The 16,974-nt window shown below is 37.7% G+C and overlaps 1 protein-coding gene across 11 annotated transcripts in view; it reads right to left on the bottom strand.

Annotated features, from left to right (window-relative positions):
- DOP1A (DOP1 leucine zipper like protein A) overlaps positions 1–16,974 on the bottom strand; it is a 113,793-nt gene that overhangs the window by 3,712 nt on the left and 93,107 nt on the right. For 8 of the 11 annotated variants that reach the window (XR_007152177.1, XR_007152178.1, XR_007152179.1 and 5 more), the window contains 12 exons: positions 13,056–13,122; positions 12,742–12,886; positions 12,486–12,565; positions 11,306–11,415; positions 10,901–11,050; positions 10,700–10,761; positions 8,974–9,126; positions 7,732–7,868; positions 6,788–6,843; positions 5,554–5,718; positions 2,756–2,885; positions 1,730–1,789 (listed from right to left, as the gene is read on the bottom strand). Coding sequence is in view for 7 of the 11 variants with exons in the window: in XM_047858804.1 (XP_047714760.1) it covers positions 1,730–1,789; positions 2,756–2,885; positions 5,554–5,718; positions 6,788–6,843; positions 7,732–7,868; positions 8,974–9,126; positions 10,700–10,761; positions 10,901–11,050; positions 11,306–11,415; positions 12,486–12,565; positions 12,742–12,886; positions 13,056–13,122 (1,315 nt within the window). In the remaining 4 variants the exon portion in view is untranslated. Of the gene's footprint in view, positions 1–1,729; positions 1,790–2,755; positions 2,886–5,553; positions 5,719–6,787; positions 6,844–7,731; positions 7,869–8,670; positions 8,726–8,973; positions 9,127–10,699; positions 10,762–10,900; positions 11,051–11,305; positions 11,416–12,485; positions 12,566–12,741; positions 12,887–13,055; positions 13,123–16,974 lie in introns of those variants that run through there. The other 3 variants (XM_047858805.1, XM_047858811.1, XR_007152180.1) reach the window with 3 other exon arrangements.

Genomic DNA, 16,974 nt, shown 5'->3' with positions numbered 1-16,974 from the left:
AAATTTATGTTGTGCTTTGCATATACTCAAAAAGCTCCCAGATTTCTGGATTCCCACTAATGTAGTAACCAAGGACTAAATCATAAAGTGACTGCAGAAGAGGGTTAGGAAGAGACAAAAAAGTCTTCTACGTTTCACCATTAGTAATCAGTTAATTCCTTTTCAGCCAAAGGGCTTAAACTTATTACTACAAGATGGTAGCATGGTTTGGAGGGAGTAATTATTTTCTGTATGAGAGAAAGGAAAAGAGCACTCAGGAGAGACACTGCCATCTGTTTTTGTGTTGTGTAAACAACATGGGGAGGAGAGCTGCACCTAGAGTCAAAATAACTGGGTTAGTGTCTGGGCTTTGCAATTTAGTGTGGGACATCCTTGGGCAGGATACAGAAAATTCCTCATTTAAAAAGATGGGGAAATATAATCTGTCTTCTGACAAAGAAATCAAATGAGAGTGCAGGTGAAAACTGTCAACTAAATATAAATGCAGTTAAAATCATTCATTAAAACTAACCAAGAGATTAGTTTAGGAAGCCAGCTGGATTATATGAAGTGGTCGATGTCAGTCTATCTAGGAAAAGTTAGGAGAGAACTGGAGATGTTTTGAGTTTGGGGGGAATCACAGATATAAAAACACACTTAGAATGAAAACAGATGTGAATTGGATAAAAAATGGGGGAAAAATCAGCAGGTGGGACTTAGAAAGCAGAACTGCCATACTGAGGAGTTTGCCTGTTGCTGAGAAACTTGCATTGTTTACCTAATATTTAATATCACTAGTTTCCTAGAGGAGATAGCAGATGCAAAATACAGCTTATTTTCTCGTATGCAATTACAAGGTTTGTCTGCTTATTTAAAAATGAAATCCCGAGAATGGAAAATAGATTTAAATTAAAAAGGAGCAAACAAATCCTCCAGTTCTCTATGGCCAGAAAAAAAGAAAAAAAGTAATTAACCTCAAAGCTAAACTATAGGATATAGAAAACCTCCTTCCATTCAAGAAAACTTGAATGCTGGTTTTAATGACCATCCTGGGAGACTGACTTTCACATCACTGGCTGCTGTTAAGTGGCTGACCACATCACCTATTAGTCCCCTGAATCAAGCTGCAGTTCAATAGTGATTAAAGGATAAGCAGAGATGAATTTACCCTGAAGGAAAATGCATAATATCCTTGAGAGAGAACTAAGGTAACCTTTTGTTTATATTCCTGCCAAGATGTACATTTTTTTAATTTTTAAAATGTTTTATTTTCGAGAGAGAGCATGAGCAGGGGAGGGCAGAGAGAGAAGATGACACAGAATCAGAAGCAGGCTCCAGACATTGAGTGTGTCTGCACAGAGCCCGTTGCAGGGCTTGAACCCATGAACCGTGAGGTCACGACATGAGCTGAAGTCAGACGCCTAACCAGCTGAGCCTCCCAGGTGCCCCAAGAGGTACCTTTAAGAGAGGGGCTTTTACTAAGCTTGTGACCAATAAAGAGCACACCTGTTTTGGTGTTCTGCTCCTCTTCATCACAACTATACCACCTCCTCAAAAATAAAAGCCAGACATGTTCCCATAAAAATGATTTCTCCTTTAACTTCACCAGTCTACACTTGGAAGACAGACTTCCTTCCTGTTTACCTCTCTTGTACTTGCTGAAATCCACACCTGGGTTTGTGTCTCAATATTTGGTCCAGATGTGGCAACTTTTGCTGCCACATCACAAGCATCAAAAAGCCACCCTCACCTGATGCTTGGCCATCTCCAATCCCTCCAAAATCACTGTCTTAAAGTCCTCCTCCTTGTCCTGTGGAAGGAAAGAGGAGAACTCATAGCCTTTGTTCCAATGAAAAGTATGTTTGGCCATGAAGACCTTGTTTAAAGTGTGGAAAATGCTTTCTAATCAAAATTGTTATCTTATTCTGTGGGACACATTTTAGGCAAAAGGCTGTCTTGTTTATCCCATAGATACAGAGAGGAGTCTTACAAAAATTGTCATTACTAATGAGATGCAGGGATGACAGAAAGTGCATGTGCCTGGGGTCATAATCATCACACAGCTTCTGGGTTTGTTGTCATGATTAGTTTTTCAAACCCCTATGATATTAAAGGGAAAAGTACCTAAACTCTGGACCCAACTTTCATGTCTGCCCTTTTACTTCCTTAAAGATTTAATTTTAAATCAAGTTCCTCAGATCCTTCAAGCGCAACCTCCTCTTTAATCCTCCAGTTCTCTATGGCCAGAAAAAAAAGTAATTAACCTCGAAGCTAAACTCCTTCTCTATTCCATTTCTATAGTTTGTGCAGTGTGGTTTAGTTTAGGGGCTGCTGCCTGATTAGGGGACCCCAGAAGACTGGAAAATTTCTGAGCACTCAAAGCACATACTGCAAATTAAGACTGCAAAATACCTGGGTCATCCCCACACTGTACATTTTGTAACAAAAATTGTTTTTTTTAATTTTGTGATGCTTTATTTTTTTGTAAGTAATCTCTACATTCAACATGGGGCTTGAACTCAACAACCCTGAGATCAAGAGTCGGATGCTCCACTGACTGAACCAGCCAGTTGCCCCTGAAAAAACTTTAATGCAAAAAAGACAAAAGATTTGAAATAAAGGCTCACTGGTGAGCATGCCAAACTCATTATTATTTTCTTGGGTGAAGATCTCTAATTAGCCTGAGGCATACCGAAAGATACAAAATACATAATACATGATATAAATACATTTTACCAATTCTGTCTTCTTACACTTAAAAAGAAGAATGCGGTACCTTTGCCCTTTTCCGAAGAAGTTTTGCTAGTCGAACTACATAAGGTTTAAATTCTCGTTGATGTATGCCCTGCCTTCGGACTTCCAAACCCGAATCATCGGAGGCTTCTGGGATAAAGGCCCATCGGTACCTGTGTACAGAAGAATGGTATCGACACTGGTAAGACAAGATGTGCCATTTGAGACAAGGCCACGTTAAGTGTAGTGGAAAGAACGTGACCCACTGCCTCAACAGATTCCAGTGCCAGCTGTGCCAGGTGCAGCCCCGTCACCTAGGACAGGACTCTCAACCTGACCCTTTTCTTCACCAGCAAATAAAGATACTATTAACCATCTCCTAGAGTTGTAAAGAATAAATGCATATGCAAAGTCTCATCATTGTTCTTCATGAGCACAAAGCCAGTAACTTAAATGATTCCGTCCTCATTTGTTAATTGGCAAAATCCCCACCGTATACTTGGCCAGATGCCCTCCACACAGTAAGGGGGCAAAGAAATGAAAAAAAAAAAACATTAAGTAGGACTTCTTTCTCATGACCCTTGTATTTTTGTCTTTAATAAATAAAATTAGTATCTGACTATGGGAAAATTTTGAACAGTATAAAAGGACATACCAAAGAACGGTAGTGTCTCCCCACCACAGGGTCCATCAACATAGCCAGTTTCTTGTGTTGGCATCCAGAATTCATGAATAGAGCACACATGCACAGAGCCAACCTCCTCTTCAGTAAACTTAAAAAACCACGACTGCTGCTTGTGATGATTTAATTAGATTTAATTGTGCTGATTTAGATAACATGTAAAACCCCACTCTAATAAACTACACAGTACTCCAGTGTTGGAATGTACTGACTTAACCAGCCTCCTAGATCGTCTCGTTATTACAAGTAGCACCTCGATGGATACACTTACAATACTGACTTTTTGCGTATCTGACTGTACAGTGGTAGGATAAAAACTTGTAATAGCAGGATTATTGGCTTAAAGAGAATGTGTATTTTGAATTTTGGTAACCACAACTCTGGAGAACTGGACGATATCAATGTACACCTCCAACTGGAGTAAGAATGCTTCTGTTAAGGTTAAAAAGAAATACACTTTTAGATCGTTACCATTATGATCACTATTTATAATTGGAAGTTCTCTTAGGAGTAATGGCTTTTCCACCATTTATAGGCCCTTTTCTGTGAACTCTTTATTCTCTCACTGGCCCATTTTCCTGCTGGGTTACTGATTTGTACATATTAAGCAAGTTAGACTTTTGTCATAAACACCGTAAATATCTTTCCCCAACTTTCTGCTTTTTCCACTTCATGGTATTTTTTTTTGTCACACAGAGACTTAACATTTTTTTGTGGTTAAATTATCAAAGATCTTTAACTTCTGAAATATATATCATGTTTAGAAAGATACTAATCTTTCAAGATTAAATTCTCCAGGTCATCATCTACTACTTTATAGATTTTTTTAAAAATAGTAGTTTTTAAAAAATTATAGTTCTACAGCCTTTTCCATCCTTTTTTTTAGTAACTCTGTCCTAACAGGATGAACTAATTTTGGTTCTGATCATGGAAGCTAACAAGTCAATACGATGAACATACTACTTAATGGTTCTTCCTAGAGCACTGGAGACTAGCTTCTATCACTTTTTTGATGATAAGCATCTCAATAAATTCTGGCCACTTTGCTACAGTTCTGTGTGGGATTCCTTCCTGAATTTCTTCTTTATCAAGAAGTAGGTGTATATGGTTTCCAAATGGAGAAAAAAAAAGAACTGGACTTAATCTAAAAAGAATTTCTAGTTCTTACCGTTAAATTTAATGAAAAGTAAACTTGTGAAACAGCAATTTTGGGGGATTTAAGCATGTCCAATATAGAAAACAGAATCTGATGTCTTACTCTTTATCCTATTAATACTCCATTCCAGAAGAATAATATAATACGTTATATATAAATACATATTTGATCATATGGATAAATTCTTAAGTTAGCTATGTTTGATTAATCTTACACAGTTTGCCTATTTAAAAATTTAAATATGAAAAACCATAAATCAGCATTTTTGAACAAAGGCACTTATGAGAATTTATTTCTATTCAGTTTCTCCCTATTCCCCTCTGTTCTCAGTTCCCTATCACCTGAAATAAAAACCTTGATTCCAGTCTTGCCCATGTCTAGTCTTCTGTCCAAACTGCAGCCAAGGTAGTTTCTAAATGCAAGCCTGATAACATCACTGCATTCCTTAGTATGATTCAGTGTCCCTAGGTGAAAGTCCAAATTATCTAATACAGTTTACAAGGCCTTACATAATTCAGCCCCTTTCCAGCCTCTTCTCACAATATTCTGCTCCGGCAATATCGATCTCAGCATTTCAGACAAGCCAGGTCCATTCTAACCTCCCAGACTCCACATGTGCCTCCCCACTCACCACCTCAATATAAATCTGTCCTCATGGCTTAAAGCTAGGTGGGGGTCTTTGCTCTGTGACCTCAACAGTTCCTGCGTGTCAGCTAACAGAACACCCATCATGTGTTCAACTGTGCAATGAACTGGAAGCTAGTGAGCCGTGTATCCCACTGTCTCACATATGGTAGGTATTCAACTTATTAAACTAAATGCTCTAATTTATCCACAGCAACCATTTACTTCCAATAACTGTGTTGAGCCCCCCACCACGTTAGTAAAAATTAAGAACATTTCACTCATACAAAAAAAAACATTTAAGTTAGTCTTAGATGTCAGTGACCAAAGCAAACATACTTTCAAAATATCCATTTAATATCCTTGCTTTTATACTTACATCTGAAACTGAGGAAGATTTTCGGAGGGCAACGCCAGAGCCAAATCCAAAAATTTGCAAGCAGATAGATAGAGGTTTAACCATCGCTGGCTGTTATATGAAGTAGAAAAGCCATTACCTCCTGTGTAGGTTGTCTCCAGACCAGCCACAGAGGGGCCTGAAGTCCTGTAAGCAGGAGGCAGTGTGTCAGCAGCTGAACCCATTTCCTAATAATTCCCAAGGTGCCAGCTAGTATTTTCCTTCTGCTAAGTTTACCAGTAACTGCTGAGCAAGGTCACAACTAAATTAATTTTGCTGTCTTCAAATAAAAAGTTCAGTTTTACTCTTTAAATTTTGAGAATGTAAAAATAGCACAGAAACTTGTGTTACACTCAAGAAATGTAAAAATACTAGCTTGAAACCCAGAGACCTCCCTACTACTTGAGTCTGTGAAAATTGCAGGGGTGGGGGGGTGTCTTTCTATAAAAATAAAGTTATTAGGACAGGGGAACCATTGATCAGAACCATTGATCAGAACCATGATCAGAACCAAAATTAGTTCATCCTGTTAGGACAGAGTTACTAAAAAAAAGGATGGAAAAGGCTGTAGAACTATAATTTTTAAAAAACTACTATTTTAAAAAAAATCTATAAAGTAGTAGATGATGACCTGGAGAATTTAATCTTGAAAGATTAGTATCTTTCTAAACATGATATATATTTCATAAATAAACCTGGCATTGAAGAATAATATATATCCAAGACACATGGTGTTACAGGAAACTTTTCAATTTACACAAAATGGTACAAAAATTCCTACATAAAAAATTATAGTCATATTAATAAACTGCCTTTACTAAAAAGAATACACTTACAGTACATTGAGATCATTCTGGAAGATTGGGACACATGGATACCTTAGTTACAGCTTACCTGCCATGAAAGGTTTTGCTGCATGTTTCATGGATAAGATCTGACCTACCAAAACCAACATGGCTCATGTAACTAAGACATAATTGCTTCAAACTAAATTTGTCTAGAGGACAAAGGCCCTGGGTGTTGACAGTTTAGTCTACTATGATTAAGGAATAAATGAAGCTATATTATTTCCAAATATAATTGATTATGTAGTAACAGACTAATATATAAAGTATTCATATAAAACTATATACTCTCCTAGTTGTAAAGTAACATTCTGGATGATTTTAGGATAATGGACACTGACAAGAAAATATGGAAATATATTACATATTACCGTGAAATATCTTCATCAGCAGTGAGTTCCTGCTCCATCAGTAAAAATACCTGTACCTGAAGACCGTGAAATTCATGTTAAATGTTTAAACTTAATATTTAATTTTTCTTTCAATCTATCTTTAGACTCTGTTTTCATAAATCCAAAAATAAATTTTAGGATACAATCAAATTAAATTATACTGAGTTTGTGGAAGTTAAACTGCAAATCAAGCACACAGCCTTCCTTAATAACTTGACAGAGCTGGGATGAAGCCATGCTTTTTATTTGTCAAGGATGGAACAGAATTACAGTTATTAAAAAAAATATATTAAAGCCAATTTCTTTGTGAGATTATAAATGCTTGGGTTTTCAGAGTTACAGATTCACTTCTCTTCCTTTACTCATGTTCCTTTATCCCCAGGTCCCCAAATGATTTAGATGAGGAAGATGGTAAGACCTGGAGAGAACGGATTGGTATAGTGGGATTGAGGAAGGTTTTACTATTTGGGAGATAACAAAATCTTTGTGAAAGTCTCTCTCAAGGAAGCTTAACTAGGGTAAGTGCTACACTTCAAGAGTGAGGACATGCCTTATGTCAGTCCACTGGAATCCAACTAAACCAGCTCTCAGCACCCCAGAGGTTCTGCTATAGGCTGGAACCAGGCCTGGAAGCCATGATAGAGTTACCCATTTGGTGTACAAGAGAATAAATGAAACCAGATCAGATTAAGTAATGATTCACAAGGAGCTAATATTGGGAATGTTAACATATTTGGAAGCTTAAGCTGTATGGAGATGGACTCTGACTTGTTTTACCCTTTTCAACTGTAAAAACGATCAGTAACAAGCTTAACTAGAGTTCAGTTCTCTTCCAAGATTAGTTTATATCCAGTAAGCATGCTGATGCTAATCCCATTGTTTTACAGTTTGGATTTATGACCTGATGATTAGAATTAACTCACAAGTTCTGTAATCATGGTAGGCCAGAGTGAGGTAAGATGTTGTGGAGACATTCTTAAAAGTAATACTCTGAAAAACAGGAACACTTGAGAGTGAAGAGTTGGCACCTGGGGCAAACGGAGACTCTCAACCAATCTCTCTGAAAGAAATGCAGTGTATTTTCAGTAGGTTAATAATTAAAATCATCTTCATGTGAACTTTTCCATATAAGCTAGCCTACTACTTCTCAAACTTCCTGGTGGACTAATGAAAAAAAAAATTCCCCATAAAACATAAAAATGAATTGCTAGAAAAAAAATCTAAAGATATAAAATACAAATGCTATTTTCTTATTGGTAGATGTGACAGGTTCTGTCAAATTGCTATAAAAGTTTAAAATGCTTACTCTAAATTTCTGTACTTATCACGGATGGGATAACAGACTGGTACTAGTCCATGGACCACACTTTGAGTAGCAGTGATCTGGTCAACTTAAAAAAAAAAAAATCACAAGACAAATAGTGTGTATGTTGTATATCTGACATTAGGTATAAAGGCTAAGGAAAGGAGTCACTTCTCTTCCTAGAGAAATGATCTCACTAAAGAGATGACAACTGTCATTCCCAGCCCAGTCCCCAGGCAGTTGAAGCTGGTGGCTGCATCAGCACAATTGACTCAGTATGAACAATTCTGCCCCAGGACCGGGAAGCTATCTGGTGGTAGAGCGATGATGAGTGCACTGGTACCCTTCAGGACACACAGGGCCACTAAACCCATTTGGTAAAGGTTATCAAAAACCTTATACAACTCCTCCCCGCCCCCACCCAAACTACAGATCTCCAAATGTTACTTCTAGCCCCCAATTCCTGGCTCTGCCTATATTTTAGTCCTCCTTGAAACTATAGAACCCCTTATCCACAGTAAAAAAAAACAAACAAACAAACAAAAAAAAAACCACTAACCTGCCTGCAGCAAAATAGTCATATGCCTCAACCTTAAACACGAATTCTTAGGAAACTAGAACCAAACAATAAAATAGAGACCATATTTAGGCAAGTCCTACAACTCACTGTTTGATTTCTTTTTACATGCTGATGATGGTAATTTTTGTGTCAGAACAAACTTCTAATTCTACAGTGTTTTCCATCTACTTACACTTGGTATATTTTACCCTAACTTAACAGTTTAAGGAAAAGTATTTACTAAAGAACAACAACAATAAAGAACACAGTTTGGAAGACAGAGAAAACTTTTACATGATTTACCTTGTATATCTGGAAGATATTTCTGGTACTGGTCAATTTCACTGCTAAAAATAGCAAATGCTAATCTTTTGAGAAGCATGGCTCTTTGCTCTAGCTCCACATCACGGTTTGCAAAGAGATTAAGTGAACTGCTCTGAGCCACAGCTACACGAGCTGAAAAAAAGAATGTACGTGTGGTCATTTGAAAAAAGATTATTCTATTATTTGTTTGTAAAAATGGCTAGACACCTTATGGCTTCCAAGAGTGGGAGGAGCTTAGGGTAGAGGATTCATGGCTCCTCTCTGGGGTAGAAGGGCTGGCAAACAGACCCAGCATGTACAAGCCAGAAGACCAAAGGATAGGAATTGTGAATGTGGAAAGAGAGGAAAATTTAGAAAATCCAGAACACCAGCAATGCCATTTTATAACACCCTTTAATATTCCATGCCATCTGCCTAATTCCTCATTGCTTTAAAAATAATTTCTGGCCTGGCCCACCTAGCTCTCCATTCTTAAGTCTTGTCACTCACTTTCAGCTCACTCTTCTGTAGCCACACTGTGTTCTTGCTGTTCCCCACAGAAGATCTTTGTAATTTTTGTTCCCTACGCGTGGAACACTTTGTCCCTAGACCTTCCCAAGGTTGGCTTCTTTAGTTTCAACTGTGAGCTCTTCAGGTGTTACTTAAAATCTATCATCACCCTACCTTCTTCACAACTTCTTATTCCCTGAAGTAATCTTTTTTTTTTTAAGTTCATTTATTTATTTTGAGAGAGAAAGGAGGAGACAGAGAATCTCAAGCACACTCCAAGGTGGAGCTCAAATTCATGAACTGTGAGATCATGACCAGAGCCAAAATCAAGAGTTGGATGCTTAACGGACTGAGCCACCCAGGCACTCCTACTCCCTGAAATAATCTTATTTATTTGGTTAAGGTTAGCATAATGGCCTGCCCCATGTTTGTCTTTTAATAAATATTTGTTGAACAGATGAATTTGTTAAAATTCATTACCTTAAAACAACTCTGTGATCATCAGAGGAGATACAATATGCTGCCCCTTTTACAGACAGGGAAACAACAGCTTGTGCTTACACAAAATCATACAGACTCATCCAGATTTACTGCTATTTAAGGTCATTAGTTTAGGAACTTTAAACTTAAAAAACAAAACTGGGGCATCTGGCTGGCTCAGTTGGAAGAGCATACGACTCTTGATCTCGGTTGTGAGTGCAAGCTCCACGTTGGGTGTAGAGATTAAAATATAATTAAAAAAAAAAAAAGAAAACACTTTTTTCAGATGAAATACTACAGGAATCCTAATATATAAAACCAATCAAGACAGTAGAAACAGAGTGGAGAGTGATTCTAATCTTCTTGGTCCTTCCCTTTCTTCCTTCAGAAGAGAGAAACAGAGCCCCCGGATTTAGAGTGACATGTCTGATAGGTTGAATCTAATTGCCAGCCTTTCATTCATTTAATAATTACTTATTGAGTGCTTACTATGTGCCAGGTTCCATGCTGTTTGCTGTGCAAAATATTTAGAGACAAATTAGACATGGCCAAATAGCTCTACTTATTATTTATCACCATGCTGTCCTCTTTAAACTCTAACATTCCATCCCTATAGGATATATGTACAACTTGACAAAGAGCTAATTCTGAAGTTTCTAGAGAAGGACAAGGCAAACAATAAGAATGGGTCCTGATAAGGACATACATTACTTAGGTTTCATCCCATAATACTCACTCATCAAGTCTCTAAATGTTGTTTTATCATGTGTCATCAGATTGTCCATTATTGCTCTCCAACTGAAAGAAACAAGGATTATGATATGTAATTAGGATTTTCCTGTTGTTACCGGGAAAAAAAACAGTGTTCTACTTTGCAGGACAGTGGTTGATTTCAGTAAGATGCATCATCACACTGAATAAAAGCAAGACGACTTACTGATTAACACAAGAGGCGTCCATCTGAAAGAAACTGGGATCCATAAAGAGGTCAAAGGCTTCTTTTTTCCAAGCTCTCCGTGTGTACTGATACCCACTAAGACTACTAAGCAGCTGGACGCAGGCTCGGTAACTAGGAGCATTATGTGCACTAGGAGGAAGGAGGACCAGAACCACTTTAACCTATGTGTTATAACTTGAACCACCATGTTATTCATAAGTACTCACATTCCCCTAAAACAATATGAAACAGAAGGCACCATAACAGAAATAATGTGTTTTTTTTAATCATTACAATTCAAGGCAAAAATAATGCCATTTTGTGGTAATTCCAAAAATGGCATTAAAGGAACACAATTTGTTTCTAACAGGCTTTGAATTACAAAAGCTACTTTAGTAACAGTACCTGTGATTTCGGAGGTAGGGTACAACATAATGCATAATATTTACAAGTAAAGGAATAACCCGTTCCTTCTCATCACTATAGAAAACCATATCCAAAAGATGAGCCAAAACCTAAAAAACATAAGAAGTGAAATGGAGTATAATCTAACAGCTGAAAGTGACAGCATTCAGACATGGGTTTCAGTCTGTAAGAATACCTAGAATACCTTAAAATTTGAAAAATCTGAAATCAGATCTAAGTCATTTAAAAAAACTTTAATGTTTATTTAGTTTTGAGAGAGAGAGAGAAAGCATGAGTGGGGGATGTGCAGAGAGAGAGAGGTGACAGAGCATATGAAGCAGCCTCGACAGCAGAGAGCCTGATGCAGGGCTCAAAATCACTCATCATGAAATCATGACCTTAGGAGAAAGTCAGACCTTCTCAACCAACTGAGCCACCCAGGCACCCCCTCACTAATCCATTTTAAATGAATGGTTTCTGCAACTTTTAAAAATTTTTCTGTCCATTACAAATATAGGATATAAGTACGAGCAAATTTTGCTATTTTCAACTGTGAGAGGGAAGTACAGAACCTTCTAATAGAAGGTTCTAAGAGAGGTCAAGAACCTTCTAATGTGACAGTGACTAAAGAGTGAATCAAAGACTAGACACTCTATTCTCTTTCTCTGATTCAGTTAAAAGAGAGCTTAGAAATAAACTGAACTGTTTAAAGTCCCAGCTCTATCAATTAACAGCTATTTAGCCTTAGTCATATTGTTCTAATCTTTGGGAGGCATGGTATCCACATCTGAAAAGGGAAATAAAAATGACCTACAAGGCTATATAGTAGGGTATAAAAAAAGAGCATGTCAGAGGATGAATCTAAAAATCTTTGGTAAAATGTTTCATCATGGCAAGCATCATTATACCACCTTCTGATTATACTGTCATACAAAAGCACTTTTCTTTTTAAAAATCATGCTTAAAAAAATAGTGCCTGGGGAAGGAAACAATATCTAAAGTTATCACTAATATTTAACAAACTGGTCCAAATACAAAGTCACAACTTTATTTATTATAGTGATCTCTAGAAGTGCAAAATGGTGTTTCAAATTAAAAACTCCTCTGTAAGGATTACTTGCTAATCTTGAATTTTGACATTGTTTACTTGAAAGTTCATGTGAAAAAACTTGATATTTACCTCAGAAAGTAATGTCAGTGCATGGACACTATATACAGAAGGAGTTATGTTTGAGGTTTCCATTGCAGGTGATAACATATCTAAATAAGAGAAAAGACAGGTAAAGTAAAGATACAGTTAGGTCTTTTCCCACTGAAGAAAGCTACCTGCTAACATGAGGAAAAGGATGATTTTCTAGTGCTTACAGTGCCAGTTGCAATGATTTCTTAGTAAACAGGTGCCTATAAACATAAACCTCAATCTTTGAGATCAATACCTTCAACATCAGATTCCAAATTGGTCCCATCCACCATTATTTTGGGAGAAGGCTTAACTTCAAGATTTCGTCGCAGCCATGTTGTCTGTTCTAAAGAGGAACCAGCAATGGCACCAATTGCATCCACTATTTTATGAGTCACATCCTAAAGAAACAAGGGAAAACCACTCTACGTATACGTGCGTATACACATACCCAAATACGCGTGCTCGTGCAACTTCGTAGATGGATCTTACCTGACCTTATCCTTTTACAGTTAAAGGCAGTGAGAGATACAGAGTTTTGGCAACAGCTCTCAATTCAGAATGCCTTACCTGAAGGTCTCTTTGGTCTTTCTTATTTTCCAAAGTAGGGTTTTTCATAATGAACTCATTCAGAACCCTAAAAGGGCAGAAGAGAAAAACGAACAGGAAACATCAGTGTAAAGGAAATGATGCAATCTGATTTCTCACAGTGACCAAGTGGCTCTGTAGCCTCAACTTCTATTTTATGTGTTTAATGAATGTATATATGAATATCCTATGACTTTAAAAGGAATAAACATATGCAGGAAAACACATGTACAAAGATGTTCATAACAACATTATTTGTAAAAGCACCAAAGTGGAAAGAACCCAAAAGTCCAGCAAGAGAAGAAATCGTAGCATATTCTTACAATGAAATACGGAACAGCAATGGAACTCAATAAATTACAGCTACATGAAATTACATGGAGGAATCTTATACACATATGTTGTGTGAAAGAAGCAGACACAGAATAAAATATGTACATACAGTTTTTTAAAAAGGGCAAAATTTATCTGTGGTATTAGAAGTCCAAATAATGGTTATCTTTGGGGAGAGGGAAAGGACAGTAATGGGAGGGGACCTGAAGAGACATATGGCGTTTTATTTCTTAATTTAGTCTTGTGATTATATAATTGATATGTTCACTCTGTAATAACTTGTGGAGTTGTATACTATTTGCATATTTTCCTGTTTACATTTTATATATTAAACAAAAAAAAACCCCAAAACTCAAACCCCACCAATCTTAAATTGTAATACAGAAATGGTTTCTTATCCTGTGTGTCTATATATAATAGATTAAAAATACTTTTTATTTTATTTATTTATTTTTTTTAATTAATTTTTTTTTTTTTCAACGTTTATTTATTTTTGGGACAGAGAGAGACAGAGCATGAACGGGGGAGGGGCAGAGAGAGAGGGAGACACAGAATCGGAAACAGGCTCCAGGCTCCGAGCCATCAGCCCAGAGCCCGACGCGGGGCTCGAACTCACGGACCGCGAGATCGTGACCTGGCTGAAGTCGGACGCTTAACCGACTGCGCCACCCAGGCGCCCCTAAAAATACTTTTTAAATGAAAAAAAAAATCAACTTTTTTTATTTGCTAAACTTCCACTCAATATTTACTCTGACTTGATTAAGATAAATTATATGCATGATCATTTCCAAACTAAATGTGAAATGATACTAAAAAGCAATCTTCATATCAATTTCTATTTTTAATTAGGAATTTTTAGAGGATCAGTGGAATGGTTGGTATTAAACAAACAAACACACAATCAAATTTAAAAATGGAATTAAGTGTCTAGTCTAACTGACAGTGTCCAACTTTTTGCTTAAATAATCAGAGTATACACCCCGGAGAAGGAGGTAGGATCTTTATTTTCTGAGAAATGAGAAAGGAAGAAAAGGCAGGTGAAGAAACAGTAAAATCCTGTAGGGAAGCTACAAGTCACAATAAATAGCTTTAATTTTTGATGAAATTAGGCAGCAGGGTTATTTGCTGATAACTCAAAGAACTATACATATATTTCCTCTTTGAGCCTTAAGACAACTCAGGTAGGTAGGCCAGGCACCACTATCTTTGCTTGACAGATGGGAAAACAGCCTTGGAGAGGTTTACTAAGGTACCCAAGATCACAGAGATGAGGGCTGGAACTAGAAATAAGAAGAATCAGAAATCTTCATGAGTATGTAGTTTGATTTCTAGTATTTACATTTCTCTCTCATCACTAAAACTCATACACACTAGTTATATTAACCTTTGATCCAGGAAGGGCAAACATTGAGCCCACTGCTCTTTTCATTACATCTCCATTGTCTGAAACTCCTTCGGCTTTTTTAGATAACTTTCAAAATAGATAGTATGAGGGTCTGGGGATCATCATAATCCCTGAAATTCTTGAGCAGGGTCTGTGACTCACTTTGGCTGGGCTGGGCCCTCCATGTTACTCAACTACCATAGGCTGACCGGCTCTCCACCACGGTTCCTCCACCTCCCGGCAGAAGACTACATTCCCACATTTACCAGAAAACTTGAGGCCATCTCACTGAAGAATTCTCACCTTCTCTCTTCTTCACTTGAAACTCTTCTATACCACTAGATGCCAAAACAGAATTGCTAGTTTCCATAAGGACACAGAGGGCAAAAGCGAAGTCTGTGTATACAGATTCACACATTTACACATATAAAATCCCCTTCAGAACTACAGAAGATGGCTAAAAGCTCAAAATTCTTTGCACTTGGTTGAATTTATGTCCATTCAGTACAAGAACATGTTGACTGTCGCTGGCTATTAATGATATCATCGGACTGCCTGATGCAATGTAAAAAAATTGGGGAAACGCTTACTCTGTTTTTTCCTTCTTCTCCTTATAACTTAAGCAGTCCTTTTAAAACTTCAGTGTGTACTCACTCGAATCACTTGGGAATCTTGCGAAAAAAGCAGATTCTAATTGGGGTGTTCTGGGAGGAACCTTAGATTCTACATTTTTAATAAGCTCCCTGGTGATTCCAATGCTACTGGTTGAAGATCAACCTTTGAGTAGCAACATCTTAGAGGAAAATGTATCCTTCTTTCTCACTCTAATATCTGTTCATTTCCTTTTCTCCACCTCTTCCCAGCTGTCTCTGGAATGTGATGCTATCAGTGAGCCCTCTTCTCTCTAGAATTTTCTATCACTCTCCAATTACATAACACCTATGATTGGCCAGGCACTGTTCTAAGAATGTAACAAATATTAACTAATTTAATTATCATAACAACTTTGTGAGTTGGCATTATCATCATCCCTGATGGGGATGATAATATCATCTCACAGATGGAGAGGTTAAATAACCTGCCCAAGGCCACGCGGTTTAAGAAGTAAAGAAGCTGGATCTGAACGCTGGCAGACTACAAAGTCTTTGCTTTTAACTATTCAACATCCTCAGATCTTCTTTACTATCTTTTTTTAAAAAGATTTTATTTTTTAACTAATCTCTACACCCAATGTGGGGCTCCAACTCACAACTCCAAGATCAAGAGTTGCACACTCCACCGACTGAGCCAGTCAGGTGCCCCAGATCTTTACTACTAATGATGACTTCCAAATCACATTTCCTCCTGCTACTTTATACTATCATTTTCTTTTCATGATCAAACATCTTCAAAGAATACTTCATACTTTCTCACTCTAACCCTTGGCTGTTAACATCTGTGCTCACTACCTCACCAAACTCCTCTCTCTTAAATCACCAGTCCTCTCCAAATCATCAATACAGGCTCTTATTCCCCATCATCCTTCATCTCTTTGGAAGAGTTCCTTGTGCCCTCTTAACTTACGTTTGCTTCTAGAACACGGAATATAGCCGGTTTTCTTCTAATTTTCTTCTATTTCCCTTTCTATCTCCTTTGCTAGTCCCTTTTCCTTTATTCTTTGTCTTGGTCCTGCAATTCCATCCTTAGTAGTTCGTAGTCCCTACCTCCTACTTGAAACAGCATTCCTGGCCTAGCCTCCTTACCCTCTAATCCATTCTACTACTAACCTGCCACTCACGTCCCTCCTCAAGACCTGCAATCACTCTCACCCCTGCCCAAGACCAAATTTCTCTTTTTTTTTTAATGTTTATTTGAGAGAGACAGAGAGAGACAGAGAGAGTGCGAGCAAGGGAGGGGCAGAGAGAGGAGGAGACACAGAATCCAAAGCAGACTCCAGGCTCTGGACTGTGTCAACACAGAGCCCAACACAGAGCTTGACCCACGAACCATGAGATCATGACCTGATCTGAAGTCAGATGGTTGACCAACTTGAGCCACCCAGGTGGCTCCCCCCAAGACCAAATTTCTTAAGCTAAAATGTGAATCCTTCCCTATCCAGCTCCCATCTCCTTTTCCGTCTCCCCACCATTCTGTTGCCAGTGCTCTACTCTAAGAACCAAACCAGACAACGCACCGTGCCCCAAC

Source organism: Prionailurus viverrinus, chromosome B2 (assembly GCF_022837055.1).
Source record: "Prionailurus viverrinus isolate Anna chromosome B2, UM_Priviv_1.0, whole genome shotgun sequence".
NCBI classification, from domain to species: Eukaryota; Metazoa; Chordata; class Mammalia; order Carnivora; family Felidae; genus Prionailurus; species Prionailurus viverrinus.
The sequence above is the reverse complement of the archived record's forward strand: the minus strand, read 5'-3'. Positions and strand labels throughout refer to the sequence as shown.